Source organism: Pongo abelii, chromosome 20, assembly GCF_028885655.2.
Source record: "Pongo abelii isolate AG06213 chromosome 20, NHGRI_mPonAbe1-v2.0_pri, whole genome shotgun sequence".
Taxonomy (NCBI): Eukaryota; Metazoa; Chordata; class Mammalia; order Primates; family Hominidae; genus Pongo; species Pongo abelii.
In genome coordinates this window covers 44,578,074-44,605,128 of record NC_072005.2, presented here as the reverse complement: position 1 = coordinate 44,605,128, position 27,055 = coordinate 44,578,074, and the positions used below count along the sequence as shown (strand labels likewise).

The 27,055-nt window shown below is 48.4% G+C and overlaps 1 protein-coding gene and 1 long non-coding RNA gene across 4 annotated transcripts in view; one reads left to right on the top strand and one right to left on the bottom strand.

Moving 5' to 3' along the window:
• Nucleotides 1–243: 243 nt before the first annotated feature.
• Nucleotides 244–27,055, top strand: part of FBXO17 (F-box protein 17) — a 34,430-nt gene continuing 7,618 nt past the window's right edge. For 2 of the 3 annotated variants that reach the window (XR_008516579.2, XM_063720081.1), the window contains exons 1-2: nt 409–609; nt 25,739–26,104. Coding sequence is in view for 2 of the 3 variants with exons in the window: in XM_063720081.1 (XP_063576151.1) it covers nt 25,756–26,104 (349 nt within the window). In the remaining variant the exon portion in view is untranslated. Of the gene's footprint in view, nt 610–25,738; nt 26,105–27,055 lie in introns of all 3 variants that reach the window. The other variant, XM_009232573.4, reaches the window with a different exon arrangement.
• On the bottom strand, nt 18,859–26,104 carry LOC134760714 (uncharacterized). Its single transcript, XR_010138621.1, has 2 exons — nt 25,715–26,104; nt 18,859–19,133 (listed from the first exon to the last, which is right to left on the bottom strand). It is a non-coding gene; the product is annotated as an uncharacterized LOC134760714 (long non-coding RNA).

The window sequence follows — 27,055 nt, the reverse complement described above, 5'->3', positions numbered from 1 at the left end:
TCGAATCAGGCCCTGGGTCGGGATCACAGATAAGCGGTTTACCAACCGTGGACCTGTGTAGGATCCCACAGATGTGAGGGGTGGAGACGGCCGCAAGCAGGAGGCCAGAACCAGAAGGAAACGGAATTTGGGTGGGGGTGGGGAGCTAGGACCAGTCCCCCCGCGGGGGCGTCTTGGAGATGTGGAACTCGCACACCCAGAGGAGGTGTCTCTCCCAGGGGCGGGCCCCGGATCCTAGGGGCGCGGGGCTGGCCCCGCTCCCCGCCGGCCTCGCGGCAGCTGGGCCTCTCCCTCGCCGCACGCAACCCTCGCAGCTTCCCCGCCCGCCCTCGCTCCCGCTGGGCCCCGCAGCCGGAGGAGGGGCGGCCTCCCGCCCCCGCCCCCGCCCCCGCCCCCGCCCGCTGGATTTCAGAGTCACCGCCCCCGGCGCCAGGCTGCAACCGCCACGCCCCGGGAGAGGACCGACTGCCCAAACCGCCGGTCCCGGGGCTCCCTGGGCCACGCCGATCACGAGGAGCCCCCCGACTGCCTCCCAGAGCAAAGTGGGAAAGGGAAGCTTAGCCCGCCGCTGCCGCCTCCGAGCAGCCCGCCAGGTGAGCGCCGGGACAGGTAGGGGACCCAGGTCGGGACCCAAGCGTCAGTCCCGTTCTCGACCACAGCTGCGGCGCCCCAGGAAGGATTCCCGCGCCAGGCCTGCCCGGAGGGGCGGGTCCCTGGGAGTCCCATAACCCGCAGCGTCCCTTCCTCGGGCCCTCCCTCGGCCTGAGGCTCCTTTAAACCCAAAGTTATACAAATGCACGTTAGAAAGCCCTAAATCTGGAAGGGCTTTGCTTTGAACGTGGGTGTTCGAACGCCCAGGCCTCTCCACCCCTGCGCTCGTCCGCGGAGTCCACCATCCAAAACCCCTGCCAAACGCTGCAAACCAACACGTGGGCGCCAACAGCCCGGGGAAGGCCAGGCCGCTTTTTACCGTTGCTGGATTTTCTGTCTTCTGGCCGTCAGTCCCTTCGCAGAATCTGTGAATCAGAAGCCTTGGAGGGCGGTTTCTTGATTTAGCAACTTGGGCACATTATGTGTTTCGCTACGGCCCCAACTCTCAATTTAAATTTTGTTCTGCCAAGTTACTTTTGCAATGTTCAGTGATATGTTCTAAAGCTCTGTGTACTGCCTCTTCAACTTTAGACAGCGTCTATTTACTCCATATTTTGAAAGAAAAACATTATGGGAGTCTAGTTGTAAAATAAATAATACTTCTTTAAAAATGTTCCAGTAATACACGACACTCAGACACGTAGGACAGGACAGAGCTTTGCATGGAAAACAACACGCCTTTAAACAACAACCTCTCCCTCACCACCGCCCCCAACCCCTGTCGGCCAAATACATTTTTTTGTAACTACATTACTTTTCAAAAATGGCAAGAAGTAACTCGTGATCGCTGGTGCCTCGTTTTTAACTTTTTCCACTTTTTATTCCTCTGGTATCTATTTCCAAATCTTTACAGCAGATTTTTGGATTCTTATTTCTTATTTCATCAACTTTTAGACAACGCGTCCATGGATCCCTTGCTAAAAATAGGAGACAACTTTGATCATCTCCGTGGTTTTCCTCCTCCCTATATAATCACCTCCCTGTATAGTCAGGACATTACTTTCGGCTTCTCTATTGGCTACTTTTCTAACATAAAATAATTTTTTTAACTTGTATTTATTGTTCCATTAAATATACCTAGTATCTGTTGACTCTCTTTTTGTAAGACTTGGCTAAGGAGCTTCTTTTTAAAAAATATATTTTTGGGCCGGGTGTGTGCGGTGGCTCAGGCTTGTAATCCCAGCACTCTGGGAGGCCAAGGGGGGGCGGATCACCTGAGGTCAGGAGTTCAAGACCAGCCTGGCCAACATGAAACCCCGTCTCTACTAAAAGTACAAAAATTGGCCGGGCGTGGTGGTAGGCGCCTGTAATCCCAGCTACTCAGGAGGCTGAGGAAGGAGAATCGCTTGAACCCTGGAGGTGGAGGTTGCAGTGAGCCAAGATTGCGCCATTGCACTCCAGCCTGGGTGACAAGAGCGAGACTCTGTCTCAAAAAAAAAAAAAGTATATATGTACATATATATATGTGTGTGAATATGTATGTGTGTATATATATACACATATATATTTGAGACCCCGTCTCAATCAAATCAAATCGAATAAAAACTGTGTTGCCCAGGCTGGAGTACAGTGTCGTAATCATGGCTAACTGCAGCCTCAACCTCCTGGGCTCAATAGATCCTCCCACCTCAGCCTCCTGAGTAACTAGGGCTACAGGCGCACGCCCCCCCCAAACCCCACTAACTTTTGTATTATTTGTGGATACGGGGTTTTGCCGTGTTACCCAGGCTGGTCTCGAACTCCTGGGCTCAAGCCATCTGCTCGTCTTGGCCATCAAAAGTCCTGGGATTACAGGTGTGAGCCACCGGCGCCCAGACAAAAAGATATATTTTTAAAGTAACATTTTTGTATTTATGTAAATATTAATTTCTTCAATTCTAATCAAATTCTACATATGGCCTAGAAATCAAATAGAAAAGTTTGCTTTAATTTTTTTGTATAATAAAAGTAATGTAATCTCTTTTAGAAAAATGGAAAACGAAGTGTTTTAGATTAAAAGAGATGAGTGAGACCTGCCACCCCCACTGGTGTTTGAGCCCCCACGGGGATCTTGTTAGAGGAAACAGCTACAGAAGACCTGCCAGAGACTGTAGGGTAAATTGTTCAAGGAGTGAGTATTGATGGCAGAATGAATTTTTGAGGTGGAATCTCTCTCTGTCGCCCAGGCTGGAGTGCAGTGGCACAATCTCGGCTCACTGCAACCTCCACCTCCTGGGTTCAAGCGATTCTCCTGCCTCAGCCTCCCTAGTAGCTGGGATTACAGGCATGTGCCACCACGCCCGGCTAATTTTTTTGTATTTTTAGTAGAGACGGGGTTTCACCGTGTTGGTCAGCCTGGTCTCGAACTTCTGACCTTGTGATCCACCCACGTTGGCCTCCCAAAGTGCTGGAATTACAAGCGTGAGCCACCACGCCTGGCCAGGTTGCCCTTAATCTTAGGAGATTCATTAGGAAGTACTGAAGAGTAGTTCATCAAGGCCGCCAGGCGCGGTGGCTTACGCCTGTAATGCCAGCACTTTGGGAGGCCGAGGAGTTCAAGACCAGCCTGGCCAACATGTTGAAACCCTGCCTCGACAAAAATAAAAATTTAGCAGGGCATGATGGCGGGTACCTGTAATCCCAGCTATTCGGGAGCCTGAGGCGGGAGAATCGCTTGAACCCAGGAGGTGGTGGTTGCAGTGAGCCGAGATCGCGCCATTGCACACCAGCCTGGGTGACAAGAGCAAAACTCTGTCCAAAAATAAAAGAGAGAGAGAGAGCGCAAATATGGCAAAATGGGGAGCATATAGCAATGTTCATTTGATTACTCTTTCAACTTGTCTATAGAATGAAATTTCATAGTAAAAATGGGGAGAAAATAAAGTAAGATTATTTTGAAACAAAGAAAGAGACAGAAGACATGTACACAGTAGCACAAACTATGGAGTCTAATATACCAGGATTCAAATCCCAGCAGGTTTTTTTTTACTTTGAGATGGGGTCTCACTCTGTTGCCCAGGCTGCAGTGCAGTGGCACAGTCACAGCTCACTGCAGCCTTGACCTCCTGGGTTCAAGCAATTCTCCTGCCTCAGCTTCCTGAGTAGCTGGGATTACAGGTGTGCGCCACCACACCCAGCTAATTTTTATATTTTTAGTAGAGATGGGGTTTCATCATGTTGGCCAGGCTGGTCTCGAACTCCTGACCTCAGGTGATCCACCTGCCTTGGCCTCCCAAAGTGCTGGGGATAACAGGTGTGAGTGAGCCACTGCACCCGGCCTAGTTTTTTTGTTTGTTTGTTTGTTTCTATCATTCTTTTCCCTTGGTCCCAGCTTATAAAACCCACCATTCTCTTACTACCCAGTGGGGATCTCAGTCTGTTTCGTAGAATGGAGGCTGCCCCATTCAGGAATCTTGAATAAAAGCCCATTAGATCTATAACTAAATTTGTTGTAATTTTGTCTTTTGACATGGCTCTGTTGCTTCTTTGTTGGGTGACCTTGGGCACGTTGCTGTCATCCTCCCCATGTGTCAGTTTCCCCATGTGCCTACTTCATGGGGTGGTTTGAGGCTTCCGTGAGATTTTGTAAAGCAATTCCCAGATGCCTAGAGCAAAGTAAGTGCTCAGTTAACAATAGCTGTTAGTATTCTGTGAGGGCATTTCCTTAACTATTATAGCCTGTTCACCTATGACTGATACTGTCAACATAACTGCTGCAGCTGGGCCCTTTCTTTTTCTTTTCTTCTTCTTTTTTTTTTAATTGAGACAGGGTTTCACTCTTACCCAGGCTGGAGTGCAGTGGCACAGTCTTGGCTCACTGCAGCCTCAACTTCCTGAGCTCAAGTGATCCTCCCACCTCAGCCTCCCGAGTAGCTAGGACCACAGGTGCACACCATCATGCCCAGCTAATTGTTAAATTTTGTTTGTAGAGACAGGGGTCTCACTATGTTACCCAGGCCGGTCTTAAACTCTTGGGCTCAAGCCATCCTCCTGCCTTGGCCTCTCAAAGTGCTGGGATTACAAGCGTGAGCCACAGCACCCAGTCACCACTTATTTTTCTAGGGATAGATTTGGAACTTGGTATTTTCTTTTTCCTTTTGCAAGTTCATCGAATGATCATGCCAGAGGTTCAGTTTTTGTCCTGCTGTGTTTCGCCTTGTTTTTTCCTAAGCACGTCTGTCCTTATCCCACATTCTTCTAGTCTCTGATGGCAGCATATGGAGGTGCCCACGTGGACTCCTCCAATCCCATAGCTGGGCATTTGCTGCTAATCATAGTAACTCCTCACAGTGGCAGCAAACATTTGTCGAGGGCCAGGCCCTGATCTCATGAAATTTCCCTACAACCGTGAGGGGCAGGGGTTATTAGAGGTCCATCATCTCTGATCCAAAACTCTTGAGGCCAGATGCATTTGGGAATCTAGACTTTGAATTTTTTTTTTTTTTTTTTTTGAGACAGACTCTCCTTTGTCACCCAGGCTGGAGTGCAGTGTTGTGATCTCGGCTGACTGCCACCTCCACCTCCTGGGTTCAAGCCATTCTCCTGCCTCAGCCTCCCAAGTAGCTGTGATTATAGGCATGCACCACCACACCCAGCTCATTTTTGTATTTTAGTAGAGATGGGTTTCACTATGTTGACCAGGCTGGTCTCGAACTCCTGACCTCAAGTGATCTGCCTGCCTTGACCTCCCAAAGTGCTGGGATTATAGGCGTGAGTCACCATGCCCAGCCTAGACTTTGAATATTAAGCAAGTTGTACGGCGCCCATTTGGTATGTTACATAAGTCCCCTAGTAGGGCTGAGGAGCATTTGTGTAATCAAACACTATAGGCCTTCAGTGAAATGCACGTTCATTCACAGGGGAGTAACTAAAGACTATACAAAACCTCATGACAGCTCGAGTCAGCTCCTACCACCAAATGGGTCTGGGAAAAACTTGGTTTTCTGAGCTTTTGAACATGTAGATTGTGGATGACAGATGTAGACCTGCATATTTCCCGTCTTGCAGAGGGGGTATCCTAACACACGAAGAGAGAAAGGGCCAGCCGTGGTGGCTCATGCCTATAATCCCAGCACTTTGGGAGGCTGAGGTGGGCAGATCATTTGAGGTCAGGAGTTCTAGACCAGCCTGGCCAACCCCATCTCTACTAAAAACACAAAAATTAGCCAGGCATGGTGGTGTGTGCCTGTGGTCCCAGGTCCAGAAGAGGCTGAGGCAGGAGGATCGATTTAGTCCAGGAATTGGAGGCTGCAGTGAGCTATGATCACGGCCATGCACTCCAGCCTGGGCAACACAGTGAGACCCTATCTCAAAAAAAATTTTTTTTTTTTTTGCTTTTGATAATCATTCATGTTCTGGGTACTTGTGGCTTATTCCTTATTTTGTATTTGTATTATTTATAATATTTGTATTTGTAATATTTGTATTATTGTGCTATATAGTAGTCCATCTTACCTTATTAATGACTTATTTGTATGTGCTACAGTGGACGGGCATCTGGGACTTTTCCAATCTGAAGCTGTTAGGAACACCACCACCATGAATATTCTTGTATGTGTTTTCTGGCTCTGGGGTGGAGTTGCTGGGTCACGGGGCTGGCACATTTTCATTTTTACTTCAGTAAAAAATGTCCAACGGGCCAGGCACAATGGCTCGTGCCTATAATCCCAGCACTTCGGGAGGCCAAGGCAGGCAGATCACTTGAGCTCAGGAGGTTGAGACCAGCCTGGCCAATGTGGTGAAACCCTGTCTCTACTAAAAATACAAAAATTAGCAGAGCATGGTGGCAGGTGCCTGTAATCCCAGCTACTTGGGAGTCTGAGGCACAAGAATCACTTGAACCCAGAAGGTGGAGGTTGCAGTGAGTCGAGATCATGCCACTGCACTCCAGCCTGGGCGATAGAGTGAGATTCAGTCTCAAAAAAAAAAAAAGCCCAACGGTTTCCAAAGTGATTCCAAATGGATTCCACCAGGAATGTATGGGAGTTCTCTGATAGTATTTTTAGTGAATTGCAGTAACATTGCACTGTTTTGTGTTTGCTCATTTTCTTTTTTCTTTTCTTTTCTTTCTTTTTTTTTTTTTTTTTTTTGGAGATGGGGTCTCACTCTGTCACCCGGACTGGAGTGCAATGGCGGAATCTCGGCTCACTGTAGCCTCAACTTCTGGGCTCAAGCGATCCTCCCACCTCAGCCTCTCAAATAACTGGGACTACACACACGCACCACCATGCCCTGCTAATTTTTTTGTAGAGACGGGGCTCTCACTATGTTGCCCAGGCTGGTCTTGAACTCGTGGTCTCAAGCGATCATCCCACCTCAGCCTCCCAAAGTGCTGGGATTACAGGCGTGAGCCATCACACCCGGCTGTACATTTGCTTTTACATTGTCAAGGTGGAAACATCTACAGTCTGTTCTGTTTCCATATTTAAGCCCTACATGCTTTAACTGCAAAGTTTGCCGTGTTTTTTTAATCAGCTTTTTTGAGGTGTAATTTACATACCAAAAAATTCAGCCCTGTTAAAGTGGACAACTTTGTGGTTTTTAGTGACTTTACAGAGTTGTGCAAGCATCACCACCGTAACAAAGCATGTTCATCATCCCCAAAATATCCCTTGTGCCTATTTGTAGTCACTCTGTTCCCAGCCTAGCCCAAGGCAACTACTAATCTACTTTCTGATCAAATAGATTTGTCTTTTCTGGTCATTTCATAGAAGCACATCATATAATATGTGGCCTTTTGCATCTGGCCTCTTTCATGTAGCATATTGCTTTGGAGTTTATTCATACTATAGCATGTTTATTCCTTTTTATTGCTTAACAATATTCTATTTTGTGGACATGGCACATTTTATGTATCCATTTATCAGCTAATAGACATTTGGAGTATTTCCAAATGTATAATGCTGCTATGAACATTAGCAGATGAGAGTTTGTATGGAGGTAGAAGGTGTGTTTTCATTTCTCTTGGGTAGATAATCTAGTCGTAGAATTGCTGGGTCTCACGTAAGTTTATGTTTAACTTTTTTTTAATTTTTTTTTTTTTTTTTTTGGAGACAGGGTCTTATTCTGTCTCCCAAGCTGGAGGGTGGTGGCATATTCGTAGCTCACTGCAGCCTGAAACTCCTGGACTCAGGCGATCCTCCTACCTCGGCCTCCCAAAGTGCTGACATTACAGGCATGAGCCACTGCACCCAGCCATGTTCAACTTTTTTTTTTTTTTGGAGATAGAGTCTTGCTCTGTTGTCCAGGCTAGAGTGCAGTGGTACAGTCTTGGCTCACTGCAACCTCCACCTCCCAGGTTCAAGTGATTCTCCTGCCTCAGCCTCCCAAGTATCTGGGATTACAGGCGCCCACCACCATACCCGGCTGATTTTTGTGTTTTTAGTAGAGACAGGGTTTCACCATGTTGGCCAGGCTGGTGTCGAACTCCTGACCTCAGGACTCCCAAAGTGCTGGGATTACAGGTATGAGCTACCGAGCCTGGCCTCAACTTTTAAAGAAACTGCCTAATGGTTTTCCAGGTTGGCTGTACATCTTACATCCCCACCAGCGATGTCTGAGGGTTCCAGTTTCTTTGTATCCTCAACTACACCTGTCAGTATCGTCAGTTTGAATAATAGCCAGGGTAGTGGGTATGAAGTGGTGTCTCATTGTGAATTTAATTGACATTTCCCAGCTGGGCATGGTGGCTCATGCCCACAATCCCAGCACTTTCAGAGGTCAGGGAAGGAGGATCCCTTGAACCCAGGAGTTCAAGACCAGCCTGGGCAATATAGGAAGATCCATCTCTATAGAAAATTCAACAATTAGCTGAATGTGATGGTGGGTGCATCTGTAGTCCCAGCTACTTGGGAGGTTGAGATGGGAGAATCACTTGAGCCCAGGAGGTTGAGGCTGCAGTGAGCCAAGATCATGCCACTGCACTCCAGCCTGAGCAACAGAGAAGACCATATCTCAAAAAAAAAAAAAAAAAAAAAAATTGTGTTTTCCTAATGACTAATGAAGTGGAGCATCATTTCATGTGCTCATTACTCATTTGTATATGTTCTTTGGTGAAATGTCTACTCAAATCTTTTGTCTTTCTTTCTTTTTTATTTTTTTTTGAGACGGAGTTTCGCTCTTGTTGCCCAGGCTGGAGTGCAATAGCGTGATCTCAGCTCACTGCAACCTCTGCCTCCCAGGTTCAAGCGATTCTCCTGCCTCAGCCTCTTGTGTAGCTAGGATTACAGGCTAATTTTTTGTATTTTTAGTAGAGACAGGGTTTCACCATGTTGGCCAGGCTGGTCTTGAACTCCTGACCTCAGGTGATCCACCTGCCTCAGCCTCCCAAAGTGCTGGGATTACAGGCGTGAGCCACTGTGCCCAGCCTTTTGTCCATTTTTAAACTGGTTTATCTCATTGAGTTGTATGAGTTCTTTATATATTCTATACACAAGTGCTTTATCAGATCTATAATGTGCAAGTACAAAAGTTTTAACTTATGATAATGCCTAATTTATCCATTTTTTCTTTTATGAATCATAGTTTTTGGTGTTGGATCTAAAAAATCTCTGCTTAACACAAGATCATGAGATTTTCTCCTGTTTTCTTCTCAAAGTTTTATAGTTTTAACTCTTAAATTTAGATGTATGATTAATTTCATGTTGATTCTGGTATGAGGTAATGGTCTAAATTCATCTTTTTGCATACAGATTTCCAGTTGTCCCAGCACCATTTGTTGAAAAGAGTCTTTTTCCTAAGAAAACCCATAAGTAAAGCCAATGTAAAGAGAATGCCGCTAGCCTCCAGGTCAAAAGGATTCCTTTTTTGTGAACTTTATCAAATAGCTGTAACACAGATACAGTTTTATGTTTTTCCTAGAATTTCTCATAGCTTTAATTTTTCCATTTTGAAAGAGGCGTTTTTCTGTTAGTAACTCATCCAATCCATTTCTTTGGATTTCTTTTTCTTCTTGTAGACATTCTTCCTTTTATAGTATCCTGTTCTTACTCTGTTTAGAACATCTTTGCAAATCTAAGTGTTCCCAGGACTAGCTACATAATTTGCATGGCCCATTGCAAAATGAAAATGCAAGGCCACTTGTTCAGAAATAATTAAGAATGTTGAGGCCAGGCTCAGTGGCTGAGGCCTGTAATCCCAGCACTTTGGGAGGCTGAGACGGGAGAATCATTTGAGGTCCGGAGTTTGAGACCAACCTGGGCAACATAGTGAGACCCCGTCTCCACACACACACACACACACACAATTTTTAATTTAAGAGAATGTTGGCCGGGCATGGTGGCTCATGCCTGTAATCCCAGCACTTTGGAAAGCCGAGGTGGGTGGATCACCTGAGGTCAGGAGTTCAAGACCAGCCTGACTAACATGGTGAAACCCCGTCTCAACCAAAAATACAAAAATTAGCCGGGCATGGTAGTGCACACCTGTAGTCCCAGCTATTTGGAAGGCTGAGACAGGAGAATCGCTTGAACCCAGAAGTGGAGGTTGCAGTGAGCCAAGATCACTCCACTGCACTCCTGCCTGGGTGACAGAGTAAGACTCCATCTCAAAAAATAAATAAATAAAAATAAATAAATAAAAAGAATGTTGAGGCTGGGAGTGACAGCTCATGCCTGTAATCCCAGCACTTTGAGAGGCTGAGGCAGGCAGATTGCCTGAGGTCAGGAGTTCAAGATCAGCCTGGCCAACATGGTGAAACCCTGTCTCTACTAAAAATACAAAAATGAGCTGGGAACGGTGGCTCATGCCTGCAATCCCAGCACTTTGGGAAGCTGAGGCGGGTGGATCACCTGAGGTCAGGAGTTCGAGACCAGCCTGGCCAACATGGCGAAACCTCGTCTCTACTAAAAATACAAAAATTAGCCTGGCTTGGTGGTTCGTGCCTGTAATCCCAGCTACTCGGGAGGCTGAGGCTGGAGAATCACTTGAACCCAGGAGGTGGAGGTTGCAGTGAGCTGAGATCATGCTATTGCACTCCAGCCTGGGCAATAAGAGCAAAACTCCATCTCAAAAATAAATAAAAATAAAAATAAAAAAATTAGCCGGATGTGGTGGTGGGCGCCTGTAGTCCCAGCTACTTGGGAGGCTGAGGCAGGAGAATCACTTGAACCCAGGAGGCGGAGGTTGCAGTGAGCTGAGATTGTGTCATGCACTCCAGCCTGGGTGACAGAGAAAGACTCCATCTCGAAAAAAAAAAGAAAAGAAAAAGAATGTTGAGATGGCCACAGTGGAGCATTGAAAAGAGGGTGGGCCACATGTGAATGCACAGGTTGCATGCCCTGAGTGTACCAGTTAGGGTTTTTTCTTTTCCTCCATGTTCTTTTGGTCCTGTGAATTGTCTCTGTTTCCTCTGGGGTCAGTTCACTTTCCTTCTGCTTGTTTACTTTAATGTTTCTCTTTCAGGCTGCTAGTTTTCTTAAACATCTGATGGTCCTTGCTATCTGTCAGTTTTTCAAACAAGAGGCTGGGTGACTGATTGTGGTTTTTTGTTTGCTTGTTTTTAAGTCAGTGGTATGAGATTTGGGGCTGTTATAAATACAGTCCTTTCCCAGTGGCCTCTTGGTCAAGTTGGATGGATGACTGTGAACTCTGTGTTCTGTGGACAGCACTTATTCATGTTAGCAGGGAGGAAAACAGTCTTTGTGCTGGGAGCTCACTCCCGGATGCCAGATGGGGAGGGCTTTACTCAGTAACACCAGCAGCATTCACACTTCCCAGGGGCTGTGTGCAATTTTTTTTTCTTTTATTTTTTTCTTTGAAATGGGGTCTCACTCTGTCACCCAGGCTGGAGCACAGTGGTGTGATCATAGTTCACTGCAGCCTCCACCTCCTGAGCTCAAGCACTCCTCCCACCTCAGCCTCCCGAGTAGCTGGGACTACAGGTGCTTGCAACCATGTCTGGTTAATTTTATATTTTGTAGAGATGGAGGTCTTGCTATGTTGCCCAGGCTGGTCTGGAACTCCTGGCCTCAAGCAATCCCCCTGCCTCATTCTCCCAAAATGTTGGGATTACAGGCATAAGCCACCGTGCCCAGCCAAAATAGTTAAAAATTAATAAGGGATGAGAGGCTAAGGCAGGAGAATCACTTGAACCTGGGAAGCAGAGGTTGCAGTGAGCCGAGATCACGCCACTGCACTCCAGCCTGGGTGACAGGGTGAGACTCCGTCTCAAACAAACAAACAAACAAACAAAAATTAATAAGGGAGAATCGGGTAGAGGAAAGTATCCGGAAGGTATGAAAAGGAAACCATTCTGTGTAAACTTTTTATAAGATTGACAATACCAATGCCAGGTGCTGGCAACTGCAATGCATATAGAATTTTTGGGAATGCAGATGGCACAATCATGCTGGAAAACTGCTGGGCATTTTCTTGTAACGTTAAATATACACCTGCCATGTGACTCAAAAATTCTACTCCTAAGTATCTACTCAAGAGCAATGAAAACGGCTGGACGCGATGGCTCACTCTTATAATCCCAGCACTTTGGGAGGCCGAGGCAGGCAGATCACTTGAGGTCAGGTGTTCGAGACCAGCTTGGCCAACATGGTGAAACCCGTCTCTACTAAAAATACAAAAATTAACCAGGCGTGGTGGTGCACACCTGTAATCCCAGCTACTTGGAAGGCTGAGGCAGGAGAACTGCTTGAACCCGGGAGGTAGATGTTGCAGTGAGCCGAGATTGCACCACTGCACTCCAGCCTTGGTGACAGAACAAGACTGTCTACAAAAAAAAAAAAAAAAAAGCAATGAAAACATATGTCCACACAAACACTTGTACATGAATATTCATAGCAGCTTTATTCATAATACCCCTAAGCTGGAAACAACCCAAATGTCCATCATACTGAGTGGATAAACAGGTTGTAGATTATGTGTTTAGTGGACTATTACCCAGCAATAAAAAGGAATAGACTACTGATTGATACACAACAAGTGGATGGGCCAAGCGCAGTGGCTCATGCCTGTAATCCCAGCAATTTGGGAGACCAAGCTGGGAAGATCGCTGAGCCCAGGAGTTCAAGGCTAGCCTGGGCAACATAGCAAGACCCTGTCTCAAAAAAAATTTAAAAATTAGCCAGGCATGGTGGGGTGCACCTGTGGTCCCAACTACTTGGGAGGCTGAGATGGGAGGATTGCTTGAGCCTGGGAGGTCATGGCAGCAGTGAGCTATGATGGCGCCACTGCCCTCCAGCCTGGGCAACAGAGTGAGACCCTGCCTCAAAAAAAAAAAAAAAAAAAGAGTATGAATGAATCACACAGACATTATGCTGAAGGAGAGGACAAATAACCCTAAGCCATGCCTACAACTCAAGAAATATTACAGGCATGAGCCACTGCGCCTGGCCCAGATGCCTTCTTCACAAGGAGACACATACTGTGTGTATCAGTCAGGATCCAACCAGGAGACAAATTCACACAGTAATTTAAACAGCGATTGTTTAGTATACAGAATTGTTAACTATAATAGGGGATTAGAGTAAGAGGAACTGGTTACTAAGAAATAAAGAGAATGCTAACGAATGTAGAAATAAACTGAGCACAATGGCTCACACCTGTAATCCCAGCACTTTGGGAGGCGAGGCAGGTGGATCACGAGGTCAAGAGATCGAGACCATCCTGGCCAACATGGTGAAACCCCGTCTCTACTACAAAAAATTAGCTGGGCGTGGTGGCGTGTGCCTGTAGTCCCAGCTACTCAAGGAGGCTGAGGCAGGAGAATAGCTTGAACCCAGGAGGCAGAGGTTGCGGTGAGCCGAGATCGTGCCACTGCACTCCAGCCTGGGTGACAGAGAGAGACTCCATCTCAAAAAAAAAAGAAAGAAAAAGAAAAAAGAAAGAAAGAAATAGCAGATACAAGGAGCAGCCACTCCTCCTAAGTCTAAGATAGCCCGAGAAAGATGAGAGCCCCAGGCTGAGACCCCGACCTTGCTGGAGTAGTCTTGGCCATGGCTCACCGAAGGACAAAGGCATCCCTATGGTGCGGCACAAGTAGAATGCGGCAGAAGTCCATCCAGCAAGATGGTGGGGAAAGCAGCTGACAGGGAAGTGTCTCAGCTGAGGTGGGTGCTGCTGACTGCCATATTTCAGGAGCCATGTGCCAGAGAAACTTCTTGACACTAAAGAAACCGCACGCATGTAGGAGTCAGAGGCTGGAAAAGCATGCTCGCTGCAGGAGTAGCGGCCCTGCAGGAGCCAAGTCTGGAAACTGGAAGCCAAACCCTTTCCTCCTACAACGTCTCTCCAGCGCCCTCTACTGAAAAAAATTTAGCATCATGTCAGTCAGCAAAGGAAGAAGATTTAAAGGGCCAAACTCCAATTATTATTATTATTATTTTTTTTTTTTTTGAGACGAAGTTTCGCTCTTGTTGTCCAGGCAGCAGTGCAGGCGTGAGCCACCGTTCCAGGCGCTTTTTTTTTTTAACAGCGTCCCTGGGTGGGCTAGAACCAAACTCCAGTTTCGCAGCTTAGAACAATGAGGTCGTAGGTTGATAGCCGACACACTATGATTCCATTTACGTGAAATTATAGAATAGAAAAATTGAATTTATAGTAACAGAAAGCAGCCGGGCGCGGTGGCTCACGCCTGTAATCCCAGCACTTTGGGAGGCCGAGGCAGGCGGATCACTTGAGTCCAGGAGTTCAAGACCAGCCTGGCCAACATGGTGAAACCCTGTCTCTACTAAAAATACAGAAATTAGCCGGGCGTGGTGGTGCGCACCTGTAATCCCAGCTACTCCGGAGGCTGAAGTAGAAAAATCTCTTGAACCCGGAAGGCGGAGGTTGCAGTGAGCCGAAATCGCGCCCCTGCACTCCAGCCTGGAGGACAGAGCAATACTCCTCAACAAAACAAAACAAAACAGAATAGTAGTTGACGTTGGGTGGGAGTGGGGAGGTTGGCTGGGAAGGGATAAACCTTTTGGGGCAATAGAAATGTTCCATATCGGCTGGGAGTGGTGACTCACACCTGTAATCCCAGCACTTTGGGAGGCCGAGTTGGGTGGATCACCTGAGGTCAGGAGTTTGAGACCAGCCTAGCTAACATGTGAAATCCCATCACTACTGAAAATATAAAAATTAGCTGGGTGTGGTGGCACACGCTTGTAAGCTCAGCTACTTGGGAAGCTGAGGCGGAAGGATTGGTTGAACTTGGGAGGAAGAGATTGCAGTGAGCTGAGATCACGCTACTGCACTCCAGCCTGGATGACAGAGTAAGACTCCATCTCAAAAAAAAAAAAAAAAAAAGATTTAAAATCAATTGAAATAAAATTGCACACTTTAAACAGATACAACTAATAAAACTTAACTAATAAAGTAAAAACAATACTTTATAAAATGAACACAGTTAATTGAGGCTGCTGCTGTGTTAGTAAAACCCGTTCAATACAATGAACCTTGAAGATGAAAGTATATTATTTGAGCCATGCGCAGTGGCTCACGCCTGTAATCCCAACACTTTGGGAGGCCAAGGCGGGAGGATCACTTGAGGTCAGGAGTTTGAGACCAGACTGGCCAACACGGTGAAACCCCGTCTCTACTAAAAATACAAAAAATCAGCCTGGCATGGTGGTGCGCACCTGTGATCCCAGTTACTCTGGAGGCTGAGGCAGGAGAATTGCTTGAACCTGGGAGGTGGAGGTTGCAGTAAGCGGAGATCATGCCATTGCACTCCAGCCTGGGCTCATGCCTGTAGTCCCAGCACTTTGGGAGGCCGAGGCGGGTGGCTCACCTGAGATCAGCAGTTCAAGACCAGCCTGGCCAACATGGTGAAACACTGTCTTCACTAAAAATACAAAAATTAGCCGGGTGTGGGTGGCACGCACCTGTAATCCCAGCTACTCGGGAGGCTGAGGCAGGAGAATCCCTTGAACCTGGGAGGCGGAGGTTACAGTGAGCCGAGATCGTGCCACTGCACTCCAGCCTGGGTGACAGAGTGAGACTCTGTCTAAAAAAAAAAAAAAAAAAAATATATATATATATATAATTTGGTTTATTTCCGAAAGTAGCTGGACAGACCAGGTGAAAATAGAGAGAAATGTCTAAGGAGCGCCAGCTGTTCGGGTCTCCTCACTTCAGCTTCTAGACTAGGATGGAAGAAGCCTCAGATGACCCAGCCCCATCCACCATCTGACGTCAAAGGCACAAGTTCCCTAAGTGAGGACCGCATAGCTGATCCCAGTCCCCAGAGCCATAAAAAAAAAAAAAAAAAAGAATAATGGCTTATTATAAATATACTCTGGCAAAATTATACTCTGGACAGACCAAAAACAAACTGGTATCATGATTCACAGAGGTATTTTTTGTGCAGAATTTTCCAGTCAGTATAAAAAGGTCTCTGGCCTCAAAAAAACTATACAATTTGAGAATCTGCTGAGGAGATACTTATAAGCTAACTCTTAATCATTTTCACAGATTCTTCTATTTTAAAATAGTCACATCTTTTGTTTGATGGCTTTGAGGAAAGTTTTTGGACATCTTTTTGTTCCTTTCCATGGACTGCCATATCTGTTTTTCTTGTTTTCATCATTTTTAGCAAACGTTGAGGGTTTTGGATATGTGTTCTGTTTTGTGGTGGTGGTGGTGTTTTTTGTTTGTTTGTTTTTGGAGACAGAGTCTCACTCTGTCACCCAGGCTGGAATGCAGTAGTGCAATCATAGCTCACTGTACCCTTGAACTCCTGGCCACAAGCAATCCTCTCACCTCAGCCTCCCGAGTATGTGGTACTACAAGTGTACACCACCAGGTCCAGCTAATTTTTTAATGTTTATGTTTTTAGAGATGGGGTTTCACTATGTTGCCCAGGCTGGTCTCGAACCCCCGGGTTCAAGCGATCCTCCCACCTCAGCCTCCCAAAGTGCTGGGATGACATGTATGAGCCATGGTACCCAGCCCATTTTTAGCAAACCTTTTATAGAAAGTGCACAAATTGCACAGCCTAATGAATCCCAGCACTTTGGGAGGCCAAGGTGGACGGATCACAAGGTCAGGAGTTCGAGACCAGCCTGGCCAACATGGTGAAATCCCGTCTCTACTAAAAAAAAAAAATACAAAAATTAGCTGGGCATGGTGGCGTGTGCCTGTAATCCCAGCTACTCTGGAGGCTGAGGCAGAACAATTGCTTGAACCCAGGAGGTGAAGATTGCAGTGGGCCGAGATCGGGCCATTGCACTCCAGCCTGGGCAACAGAAGAAGACTCCGTCTCAAAAAAAAAAAAAAAAAGAAAGAAAGACAGGCAGAGGCTGCATACTCTTTTATGATCCAGCCTCAGAAATCCCTTAGGAGGCCGGGCACAGTGGCTTATACCTATAATCCCAGCACTTTGGGAGGCCGAGGCGACAGGATCACTTGAGCCCAGGAAGAGACCAGCCTGGGCAACATAGGGAGACCCCTCATTTCCAGAAAAAAAATATAAAACAAACTAAGCTGGACATGGTGGCATGTGTCTGCAGTCCCATCTACTCAGGAGGCTGAGTTGGGAGGATCGCTTGAGCCCAGGAGTTCGAGGCTTCAGTGAGCCATAATCACGCCACTACACTCCAACCAGGCAACAGAGTGAGACTTTGTCTCTTAAAAAGAGAGAGAGAGAAAGAGAGAGAGAATGAAATCCCTTAGCAATGTCACTTCTGCAGTGCTTTGAAAGTTGAGGCAGTTGCAAAAGCCTGCACGTGCCCAGGGGAGGAATGTGGACCCCACAGCTTCACGAGCAGTGGTGAACTGAAAGAGCGTGTCAGATAGGAAATGTTCTCATAGCCACTTTTGAAAAATACAGTCTGCTGTAGTAGCATCCTGGGTCCCTTTGGGTAGCTGAGTACCAGTAGCATTCCCCGGTCACTCTGACAGCCAGTAACCTTCCTCCAAACACACACTCTCCCAAAAACCCTGGAAGCAGGCAGTACTAGGCCCTACTTGTCTTATTGTGACCCAGCCAGTAGTTGGCATTCAATCTTGCAGTGGGTACTTTTCAACCTTTCCCCAAATTGGCCAGAAGCCCCTCTCAGGCTTATTCTCCAAAATAAGCCTGTCTTTGACTGTTGAGCCACTTTTCGTGTTTCTTTCCTCTTTCCTTTTTTTTTTTTTGAGACAGTTTCACTCTTGTTGCCCAGGCTAGAGTGCAGTGCCACAATCTCAGCTTACCACATCCTCCACCTCCTGGGTTCAAGGGATTCTCCCACTAGTCTCCCAAGTAGCTGGGACTACAGGAGCATGCCACCACACCTGGCTAATTTTGTATTTTTAGTAGAGACAGGTTTCACCATGTTGGCTAGGCTGCTCTCAAACCCCTAACCTCAGGTGATCCACCCACCTTGGTCTCCCAAAGTGCTGAGATTACAGGCATGAGCCACCGTGTCTGGCCACAAACTTTTTTTTTTTTTTTTTGAGACAGGATCTCACTCTATTGCCTGGGCTGGAATACAGTGGCCCCTTCACGATTCACCACAGCCTCAACCTCCTAGGCTCAGGTGATCCTTCCCTCCTCAGCTCCCAAGTAGCTGGGACTACAGGTGCATGACACTATGCCTGACTAATTTTTTTGTATTTCTTTTGTAGAGATAGGGTTTCGTCAGGTTGCCTAGGCTGGTCTTGGACCAGGATTGCTTGGGCTCAAGCAATCCTCCCGCCTCCACCTCCCAAACTGCTGGGATTACAGGCGTAAGCCACCACACCGGGGCCCCATACAAGCATTTAATATGGTTTGTGTGGTATAGCTGAGGGGTCATACAGTACATTTCTTGAACATCTCTGCTCCTTGGTGAAGTCTGGCTGTCCTCGTTGGGCGAGGGGCCTACCCCCAGCCCCAGAGATCCTCCTTTTGCCAGTGGGAACACACTCCTAAGAAGAATAGGAACTGCCGGGCGCAGTGGCTCAAGTCTGTAATCCCAGCACTTTGGGAGGCCGAGGCGGGCGGACCACAAGGTCAGGCGTTCGAGACCAGCCTGGCCAACATGGTGAAACCCTGTCTCTACTAAAAATACAAAAATTAGCCTGGCATGGTGGCAGGTGCCTGTAATCCCAGCTACTCGGGAGGCTGAGGCAGAGAATCGCTTGAACCTGGGAGGCAGAGGTTGCAGTGAGCCGAGATCGTGCCACTGCACTCCAGCCTGGGCGACAGAGTGAGACTCCGTCTCAAAAAAACAAAAAAGAAGAAGAGTGGGAACTAAGAACTCCTCCTAAGAAGAACTCCAGGAAACTAAACTCTGGTGAACATCACACCCATGCCAGGCAGGCTGGTAGACTTGTTTATAAACCTCAGGGAATTTATTTACTTATTTTTGAGACAGAGTCGCTCTGTCACCCAGGCTGAAGTCCAGTGAGTGGTGTGATCTCTGCTCGCTGCAACCTCCACCTCCCGGGTTCAAGCGCCGGGCCTCAGTGAACTATTAATGCAACTCAGAACCACCTGGAGAAAAGCACAGCTTGGTCTTTGTAAAGTCTGTCTCCACAGCTTCATTCTTTCTGCAGTAGGAATAAAGATGATGTCAGGGGCTGGGCATGGTGGCTCACACCTGTGAAAATTAGTATTAATATTTTAAAAATTAATGTGAAACACTAAATTATGTTAGTTGCCATTATTATGACACATCATTTCTAAAAAGTGACAGCAACTATTTTATTTATTTATTTATTTTGAGGCAGAGTCTCGCTGTGTGCAGTGGCATGATCTTGGCTCACTGCAACCTCCACCTCCCAGGTTCAAGCGATTCTGCTGCCTCAACCTCCTGAGTAGCTGGGATTACAGGCTCCCGCCACCACGCCCGGCTAATTTTTGTATTTTTAGTAGAGACAGGTTTCACCATGTTGGCCAGGCTGGTCTTGAACTCCTGACCTCAAGTGATCCACCCACCTCCGCCTCCCAAAATGCTGGGATTACAGGCACGAGCCACTGCGCCTGGCTGACAGCAACTATTTTAGCTGTGACGTTTTCATTTAGTGGCATTTATTGGCCCTTATTAAGCCACTGTGCTGAGCATTTAAGCTGGATCAGCTCGTGAATTCTATCATCTTGTTTAATGGGCAAAACTCTCCTTTGAGGGTGCCCTTGGTTAAGAGGCTTTAATGATCTAATGCTTGTTATCCGCATGTGCCCAGTAAGTGCTCAATTCATGTCAGCTATTGTCATTTTTAAACAAATTAAGGTTTTACTTAAAAAAAAGAAATAAGCCTATGTCAGGCAAGTAGTCCATGAATGTAGCAAAAATTCCTGACATCATCTTTTTTTTTTTGAGACAGAGTCTCAGTCTGTCGCCCAGGCTGGAGTGCAGAGGCGCGATCTCGGCTCACTGCAACCTCCACCTCCCGGGTTCAAGTGATTCTCCTGCCTCAGCCCCCCGAGTAGCTGGGATTACAGGTGCCCACCACCACGCTCCACTACTTTTTGTATTTTTTGTAGGGATGGGGTTTCGCCATGTTGCCCAGGCTGGTCTTGAACTCCTGACCTCAGGTGATCCACTCACCTAAGCCTCCCAAAGTGCTGGGATTACAGGTGTGAGCTACCATGCCTGGACTAATATTAAATTGATATCACTCTTATTTAGGAGCCTACAGGGGCTTTTCCTAAGTGCTTTAAAACACTCATTTCATCCTTACAACAGCCCTATGATGGAGGCACCATTAACAACCCCATTTTCAGAAAGGGAAACTGAGGTATAAAGAGATTCAGTGACTTGCCATTGGTCATATAATTTATAGCAAGAAGTGGAGCTGGAGCTGAGCACAGTGGCTCACACCTATAATCCCAGCACTTTGGGACGCCAAGGCAGCAGGATCGTTTGAGCCCAAGAGTTTAAGACCAGCCTGGGCAACATGGTGAAACCCTGTCTCTACTAACGATACAAAAATTAGCAGGGCGTGGTGGCACGCACCTGTAGTCCCAGCTAATCGGGAGGCTGAGGCACGAGAATCACTTGATCCTGGGAGCCAGAGGTTACAGTGAGCTGAGATTGTGCCACTGCACTCCAGTCTGGGTGACAGAGGGGGACTCTGTCTCAAAAAAAAAAAAAAAAAAATGTTTTAGAAACAATGGAAGCAGAAAATACTGGGTAGACAGCTTTTTTGAGAAGTTTTACCACAAAGAGAAACAAAGACGCTGGATGTGGTGACTCATGTCTCTAATCCCAGCAGTTTAGGAGGCTGAGGTGGGAGGATCACTTGAGCCTGGGAGGTTGAGGCTGCAGTGAGCTGTGATCACACTACTGCACTCCCGCCTGAGTGAAGAAGCAAGACCCTGTCTCAAAAATAAAAATAAAAGGCCGGTCGCGGTGGCTCACGCCTGTAATCCCAGCACTTTGGGAGGCCAAGGCGGGCGAATCATGAGGTCAGGAGATGGAGACCCTCCTGGCTAACATGGTGAAACCCCATCTCTACTAAAAATACAAAAAAATTAGCCAGGCATGATGGCAGGCGCCTGTAGTCTCAGCTACCTGGGAGGCTGAGGCAGGAGAATGGCGTGAACCTGGGAGGCGGAGCTTGCAGTGAGCCGACATCACACCGCTGCACTCCAGGCTGGGCAACAGAGCAAGACTCCGTCTCAAAAAACATAAATAAATAAAAATAAAAAATAACACATTCTCAGGCCAGGCGCAGTGGCTCACGCCTGTAATCCCGGCACCCAGCACCTTGGGAGGTTGAGGTGGGCAGATCACCTGAGGTCAGGAGTTTGAGAACAGCCTGGCCAACATAGTGAAACCCTGTCTCTACCAAAAATATAAAAATTAGCCAGGTGTGGTGGCAGGCGCCTGTAATCCCAGCTACTCGGGAGGCTGAGGCAGGAGAATTGCTTAAGCCTGGGAGGTGGAGGTTGCAGTGAGCTGAGATCGCGCCATTGCACTCCAGCCTGGGCAACAAGAGTGAAACTCTGTCTCAAAAAAAAAACAAAATACATTCTCGGCCTGGCACAGTGGCTCACACCTGTAATCCTAGCACTTTGGGAGGCTGAGGCAGGTGGATTACCTGAGGTCGGGAGTTCGAGACCAGCCTGGCCAACATGGTGAAACTCTGTCTCTACTAAAAATATAAAAATTAGCCAGGCATGGTGGCAGAGGCTTGTAATCCCAGCTACTTGGGAGGCTGAGGCAGGAGAATCGCTTGAACCCAGGAGGCGGACGTTGCAGTGAGCTGAAGTCGCGCCACTGCACTCCATCCTGGGCGACAGAGCGAGACTCCATCTCAAAAAAGTAATTAAATAAAAAATAACACATTCTCTGCACACACCCTTGCCCCCTTTGGCTTCCTCCTGCATGAGACCCTGGTTAAATCCAGCCTTCCTCTCTGCTGTGCCTGCACCCACACAGCTCGAGTGAGCTAAAAAACAACACTGTCCAGGCTAACTTCAAGTCTGTGAACTTGACCCTCAGGCGGACCCCAATGCTGCCTGGCAGCCATATGACATTTCTCCGATCCCCTCCTTCCTCCTATCTTCTAGACAACTAATTCACACTTTTTCCCTTCTCCTCTAATCCTTTCCAACACCTCCTCCCCCACTTTCACTCTCCGTTGGCTTCTTATTTTGCAGAGAAAATGCAAGAGATGAGAAGTGAACTTCCACAGCCACCCCCGCCTCTACCACCTACCTGCACCCTTGCCCACACCCGTTTTCCTGCTGTGACTGTCCCATCACCTGCTCCCACCTTCCCGCCCACTTCCAGCCACCGTCTCTGGGTCTCACCTCTCTCTGCTGCTCACTCAGTTTCCCCCATGCACTGGATCTCCTGTTAGCCCACACAGCGTCCTGTCTCCCATCTCAAAACAAACCCTCTCTCTTTTTTTTTTTGTTTGTTTTTGTTTTGTTTTGAGACAGGGTCTCACTCTGCCGCCCAGGCTGGAGTGCAGTGGCGCGATCTCAGCTCATTGCAACCTCTGCCTCCTGGGTTCAAGCAATTCTCCTGCCTCTGCCTCCCGAGTAGCTGGGATTACAGGTGCGCCACCACACCCAGCTAATTTTTGTGTTTTTAGTAGAGATGGGGTTTCACTATGTTAGCCAGGCTGGTCTCAAACTACTGACCTCAAGTGATCTGCCCGCTCGGCCTCCCAAAGTGCTGGGATTACAGGTGTGAGCCACCGTGCCCAGCCCAAACCCTCTCTTGACTTCACCTCCCCTTCTAGCTACAGCCCCACTTTTTTTGCTATTCTTTTTATTTTATTTAGAGACAGGGTCTCGCTTTGTTGCCCAGGCTGGAGTACAGTGGCACAATCATAGCTCACTGCAGCCTCCAACTCCCGGGCTCAAGCGATCATCCCACCTTAACCTCTGGAGTAGCTGGGACTACAGGTGTGCACTACCACACCCGGCTAATTTTTTTATTTTATTTTTTGTACAGGTGGAGTCTCGCTGTGTTGCCCAGGCTGATCTCAAACTCCTGGCCTCAAGCAGTCCTCCCACCTTGCCTTCCCGAAGTGCTGGAATTACAGGCATGAGCCAGCGTGCCAGGTCAAGAATGTTTTTAATGATTAACCATGGAATTTAAGCTGGCTAAGGAAGAAATGAGGGCATGGGAGGTGAGGGGGAGTAAAACATGAAAGGGACAACGGATGGGAGATCACAGTGGGTTGGAAGGATCGTGCGAGTCGGGCACTGGAGGGAATGAGGTGGAAAGAGAAAGTGATGGGTGGAGAGTGAGTGTGTGAAATTGAGGTTCTGAAGAGGCTGCTGTTATTGAAACAAGGTCTGGGTTTGACCATGAGCGGGAGAGGTTGGGGAAGGATAAAGTCACTAGAGGGAGGTCAGGGAACAGAGAGGTTGGGGCTGCGGAAGAACTATCTATCTGGTTATAGAAATCACTGAGAATGATGCTAAGAGCAGCGGGAGCGGCCGTGAGCCCAGAGCTAAAATTAGGGAGAAGAGAGGAGTCATGATCTGGGTCAGCAGATGACGCATGAAGCAGGGTAGTGATGAGATTCGTCGCTGGGGGTTTTGGGGAGGGTGGAGGGAGAATGGTCAGAAAGCAGCTCCCAGGAGCACGGAGACCTCCCCACTTGGAAGGCCACAGGAGAGCTGGGTTCCAGTTAGAGCAAGGAGGTGGCAGGAATGTTCAGAGAAGTAACTGAGGCAAGAAGAGATTTTGCTGAAGATGGGTCATGGGTTCCAAAGGTCACAGTAGTTGGAACACATTGGGGTATGGGGTAGAAATGGTTTTTTCCACAGTGGGTTTCCTTGTGGGTCTGTAACCCAACCCAGGTTTGGCCGCTCGACACTCGAAAGCCAAACTCAGGCCAGGCGTGGTGGCTCACGCCTGAAATCCTAGCATTTTGGGAAGCTGAGACAGGTGGATCACTTGAGGTCAGAAGTTCAAGACCAACCGGCCAACATGGTGAAACCCCATCTCTACTACAGAAATTACTGGCTCGGTGTGGTGGCACACACCTATAATTCCAGCTACTTGGGAGGCTGAGACAGGAGAATCGCTTGAACCCGGGAGGCGGAGGTCGCAGTGAGCTGAGATTGTACCACTGCACTCCAGCCTGGGCAACAGAGTAAGACTCAGTTTCAGAAAAGAAAGCCAAACTCGGGCCGGGCACAGTGGCTCACGCCTATAATCCCAGCACTTTGGGAGGCCGAGGTGGGTGGATCACCTGAGGTCCAGAGTTCGAGACCAGCCTGGCCAACATGGTGAAACTCTGTCTCTCCTAAAGATACAAAAATTAGCCAGGTGTGGTGGTACATTCCTGTAGTCCCAGCTACTCAGGAGGCTGAGGCAGGAGAATCACTTGAACCTGGGAGACAGAGGTTGCAGTGAGCCGAGACAGGCCACTGCACTCCGGCCTGGGTGACAGAGTGAGAATGCCTCAAAAAAAAAAAAAAAAGAAAGCCAAACTCAAGAGAGATGACAGTTGGTGGGAGGAAAAGCAAGCAAGTTTATTTGGAGAGCCAGCAAACCGAGAACACAGTGGACTATCATCCTAAAGTACCATCTTAAATCAGTACATTTTTTTTTTTTAAGGGCAGAGGGAAGAGAAGGGCATTGTGATCAAGAGGTGACCAACAGGCCAGGCACAGTGACTCATACCGATTCCAGCACTTTGGGAGGCTGAGGCAGGAGGATCACTTGAACCCAGGAGTTCAAGACCAGCCAGGGCAATGTAGTGAGACCCCATCTCTACAAAACAATAAATAAAATAAAAAACTAGCTGGGCATAGTGGCATGCACCTATAGTCCCAGCTACATAGGAGGCTGAGGCAGGAGGATCACTCGAGCCCAGGAGGTAGAGGCTATAGTCCTGGTTTCTAGCTCCATAAAAAAGTAATAATAATAAAAATAAGGAGGTGACCACTGCAGACATCTGAGTGCCAGCTAGGGTCCGAGAAGGTTGGTGACTTCTTTGTCCTTGGTTGGGTCACAATGCCCCTATAAATCTTTGAAAAAACAGGCTGGGCATGGTGGCTCACACCTGTAATCCCAGCACTTTCAGAGGCCGAAGTGGGTGGATCACGAAGTCAGGAGTTCGAGACCAGCCTGGCCAAGATGGTGAAACCCCGTCTCTACTAAAAATACAAAAATTAGCCGGGCATGGTGGCGGGCGCCTGTAGTTCCAGCTACTCGGGAGGCTGAGGCAGGAGAATCGCTTGAACCCAGGAGGCGGAGGTTGCAATGAGCCAAGATCGCGCCACTGCACACTCTAGCCTGGGCAACAGAGCAAGACTGTCTCAAAAAAAAAAAAATCTTTGACAAAACATAGTTGTTTACATACTTCTTTAATCCCGGAGTTAGTTTAAAAAACTACATGATTGCTGTTTTTGCATATTATCTCAGCGGTCTAAAATTAACCTAGCCATGTGCAGGAATGGGTAAAGTCCCCTTAAGCAAAATGGGGTTAGTTATGTTAGTTCTTTTGCCATTTCACTGGCCATATACGTGAAGCGCTTAGCCTGACACAAGTAAACGCCAGACGGAAGCTGTGATCAGCGGTCCTGACGGGTCAGAGTCAGACCAGGGGTCTTTTACCCAAGTGGGGAAGATTGGGAGAGGCCTAGGATCAGAGAGGGAAATGGGTCCCTGGTTGCCCATGGACCTAATGGGGTCTCTGGAGCAGCAGGGGCCTTGCGCCCTGGGAGGCAAGGTAGGGAGGGGGTGGCCTGGCTGCGCTGACCCACCTGCCGACCCCTCTCGACCTGCAGGACTCTGGCTGCTGGAGATGGGCGCCCGGCTCTCGCGGCGACGGCTGCCGGCGGACCCGTCCCTGACCCTGGACGCGCTGCCCCCGGAGCTGCTGGTGCAGCTGCTGAGCCACGTGCCGCCACGCGCCTTGGTCACGCGATGCCGCCCAGTGTGCCGCGCCTGGCGCGACATAGTGGACGGGCCCACTGTGTGGTTGCTGCAGCTGGCCCGCGACCGCAGCGCCGAGGGCCGTGCACTCTATGCAGTGGCTCAACGCTGCCTGCCCAGCAACGAAGACAAGGAGGAGTTCCCGCTGTGCGCCCTGGCGCGCTACTGTCTGCGAGCGCCCTTCGGCCGCAATCTCATCTTCAACTCCTGCGGAGAGCGTGGGTGACGGGGGTGGGGCCCAGGAGGCTGCGGGGTGGGGGAGGAGCGAGGCAGGGGCGGGGCCAGGACAGAGTCTAAGAGATGTAGCCAATGGGCGAGACCAATAGAGGAGCCAGGGGGCGGGGCTGAGGGACAAAGTGCCTGGGCGGTAGGCCCGGTGGGCGGGGCTGGAGACGGTGGAGCCGGGAATCCGAACGAGTGGGCGGGGCGAGGCAGGAAGACCCTGGCTGGGCCAGGGGAGAAAGCAAGTAGTTTGGTATGCAGAGGGGATGCAGAACAGGACAGGGGCCAGGCGCGGTGGGAATGGCAACGCTTTGGGAGGCCAAGGCAGGAGGATCGCTTAAGCCCAAGGAGTTCGAGGCTGCAGTGAGCTATGACCGCGCCATTGCACTACAGCCTGGGTGACAGAGACCTTGTCTCAAAAAAAAAAGGGTGGGGTGCAGTAGCTCACGCCTGTAATCCCAGCATTTTGGGAGGCTATGGTGGGAGGATCGCTTGAGGCCAGGAGTTTGAGACCAGCCTGAACAACAAAGTGAGACTCTGTCTCTAAAAAATTTAAAAATTAGTCCAGGCGCAGTGGCTCACGACTGTAATTCCAGCACTTTGGGAGGCCCGGGGGGGTGGGGGGCAGATCACTTGAGGTCAGGAGTTCGAGACCAGCCTGACCAATATGGGGAAACCCCATCTCTACTAAAATACAAAATTAGCCAGGTGTGGTGGTGCACGCCTGTAATCCCAGCTACTTAGGAGGCTGAGGCAGGAAAATTGCTTGAACCTGGGAGGCAGAGGTTACAGTGGGCTGAGATCATGCCATTGCACTCCAGCCTGGGCAGCAAGAACAAAACTCCGTCTCAAAAAAAAATTAAAAAATTAAATTAGCCAGGTGTGGTGGCATGCACCTGTGGTCCTAGCTACTCTGGAGGCTGATGTGGGAGGATCGCTTGAGCCCA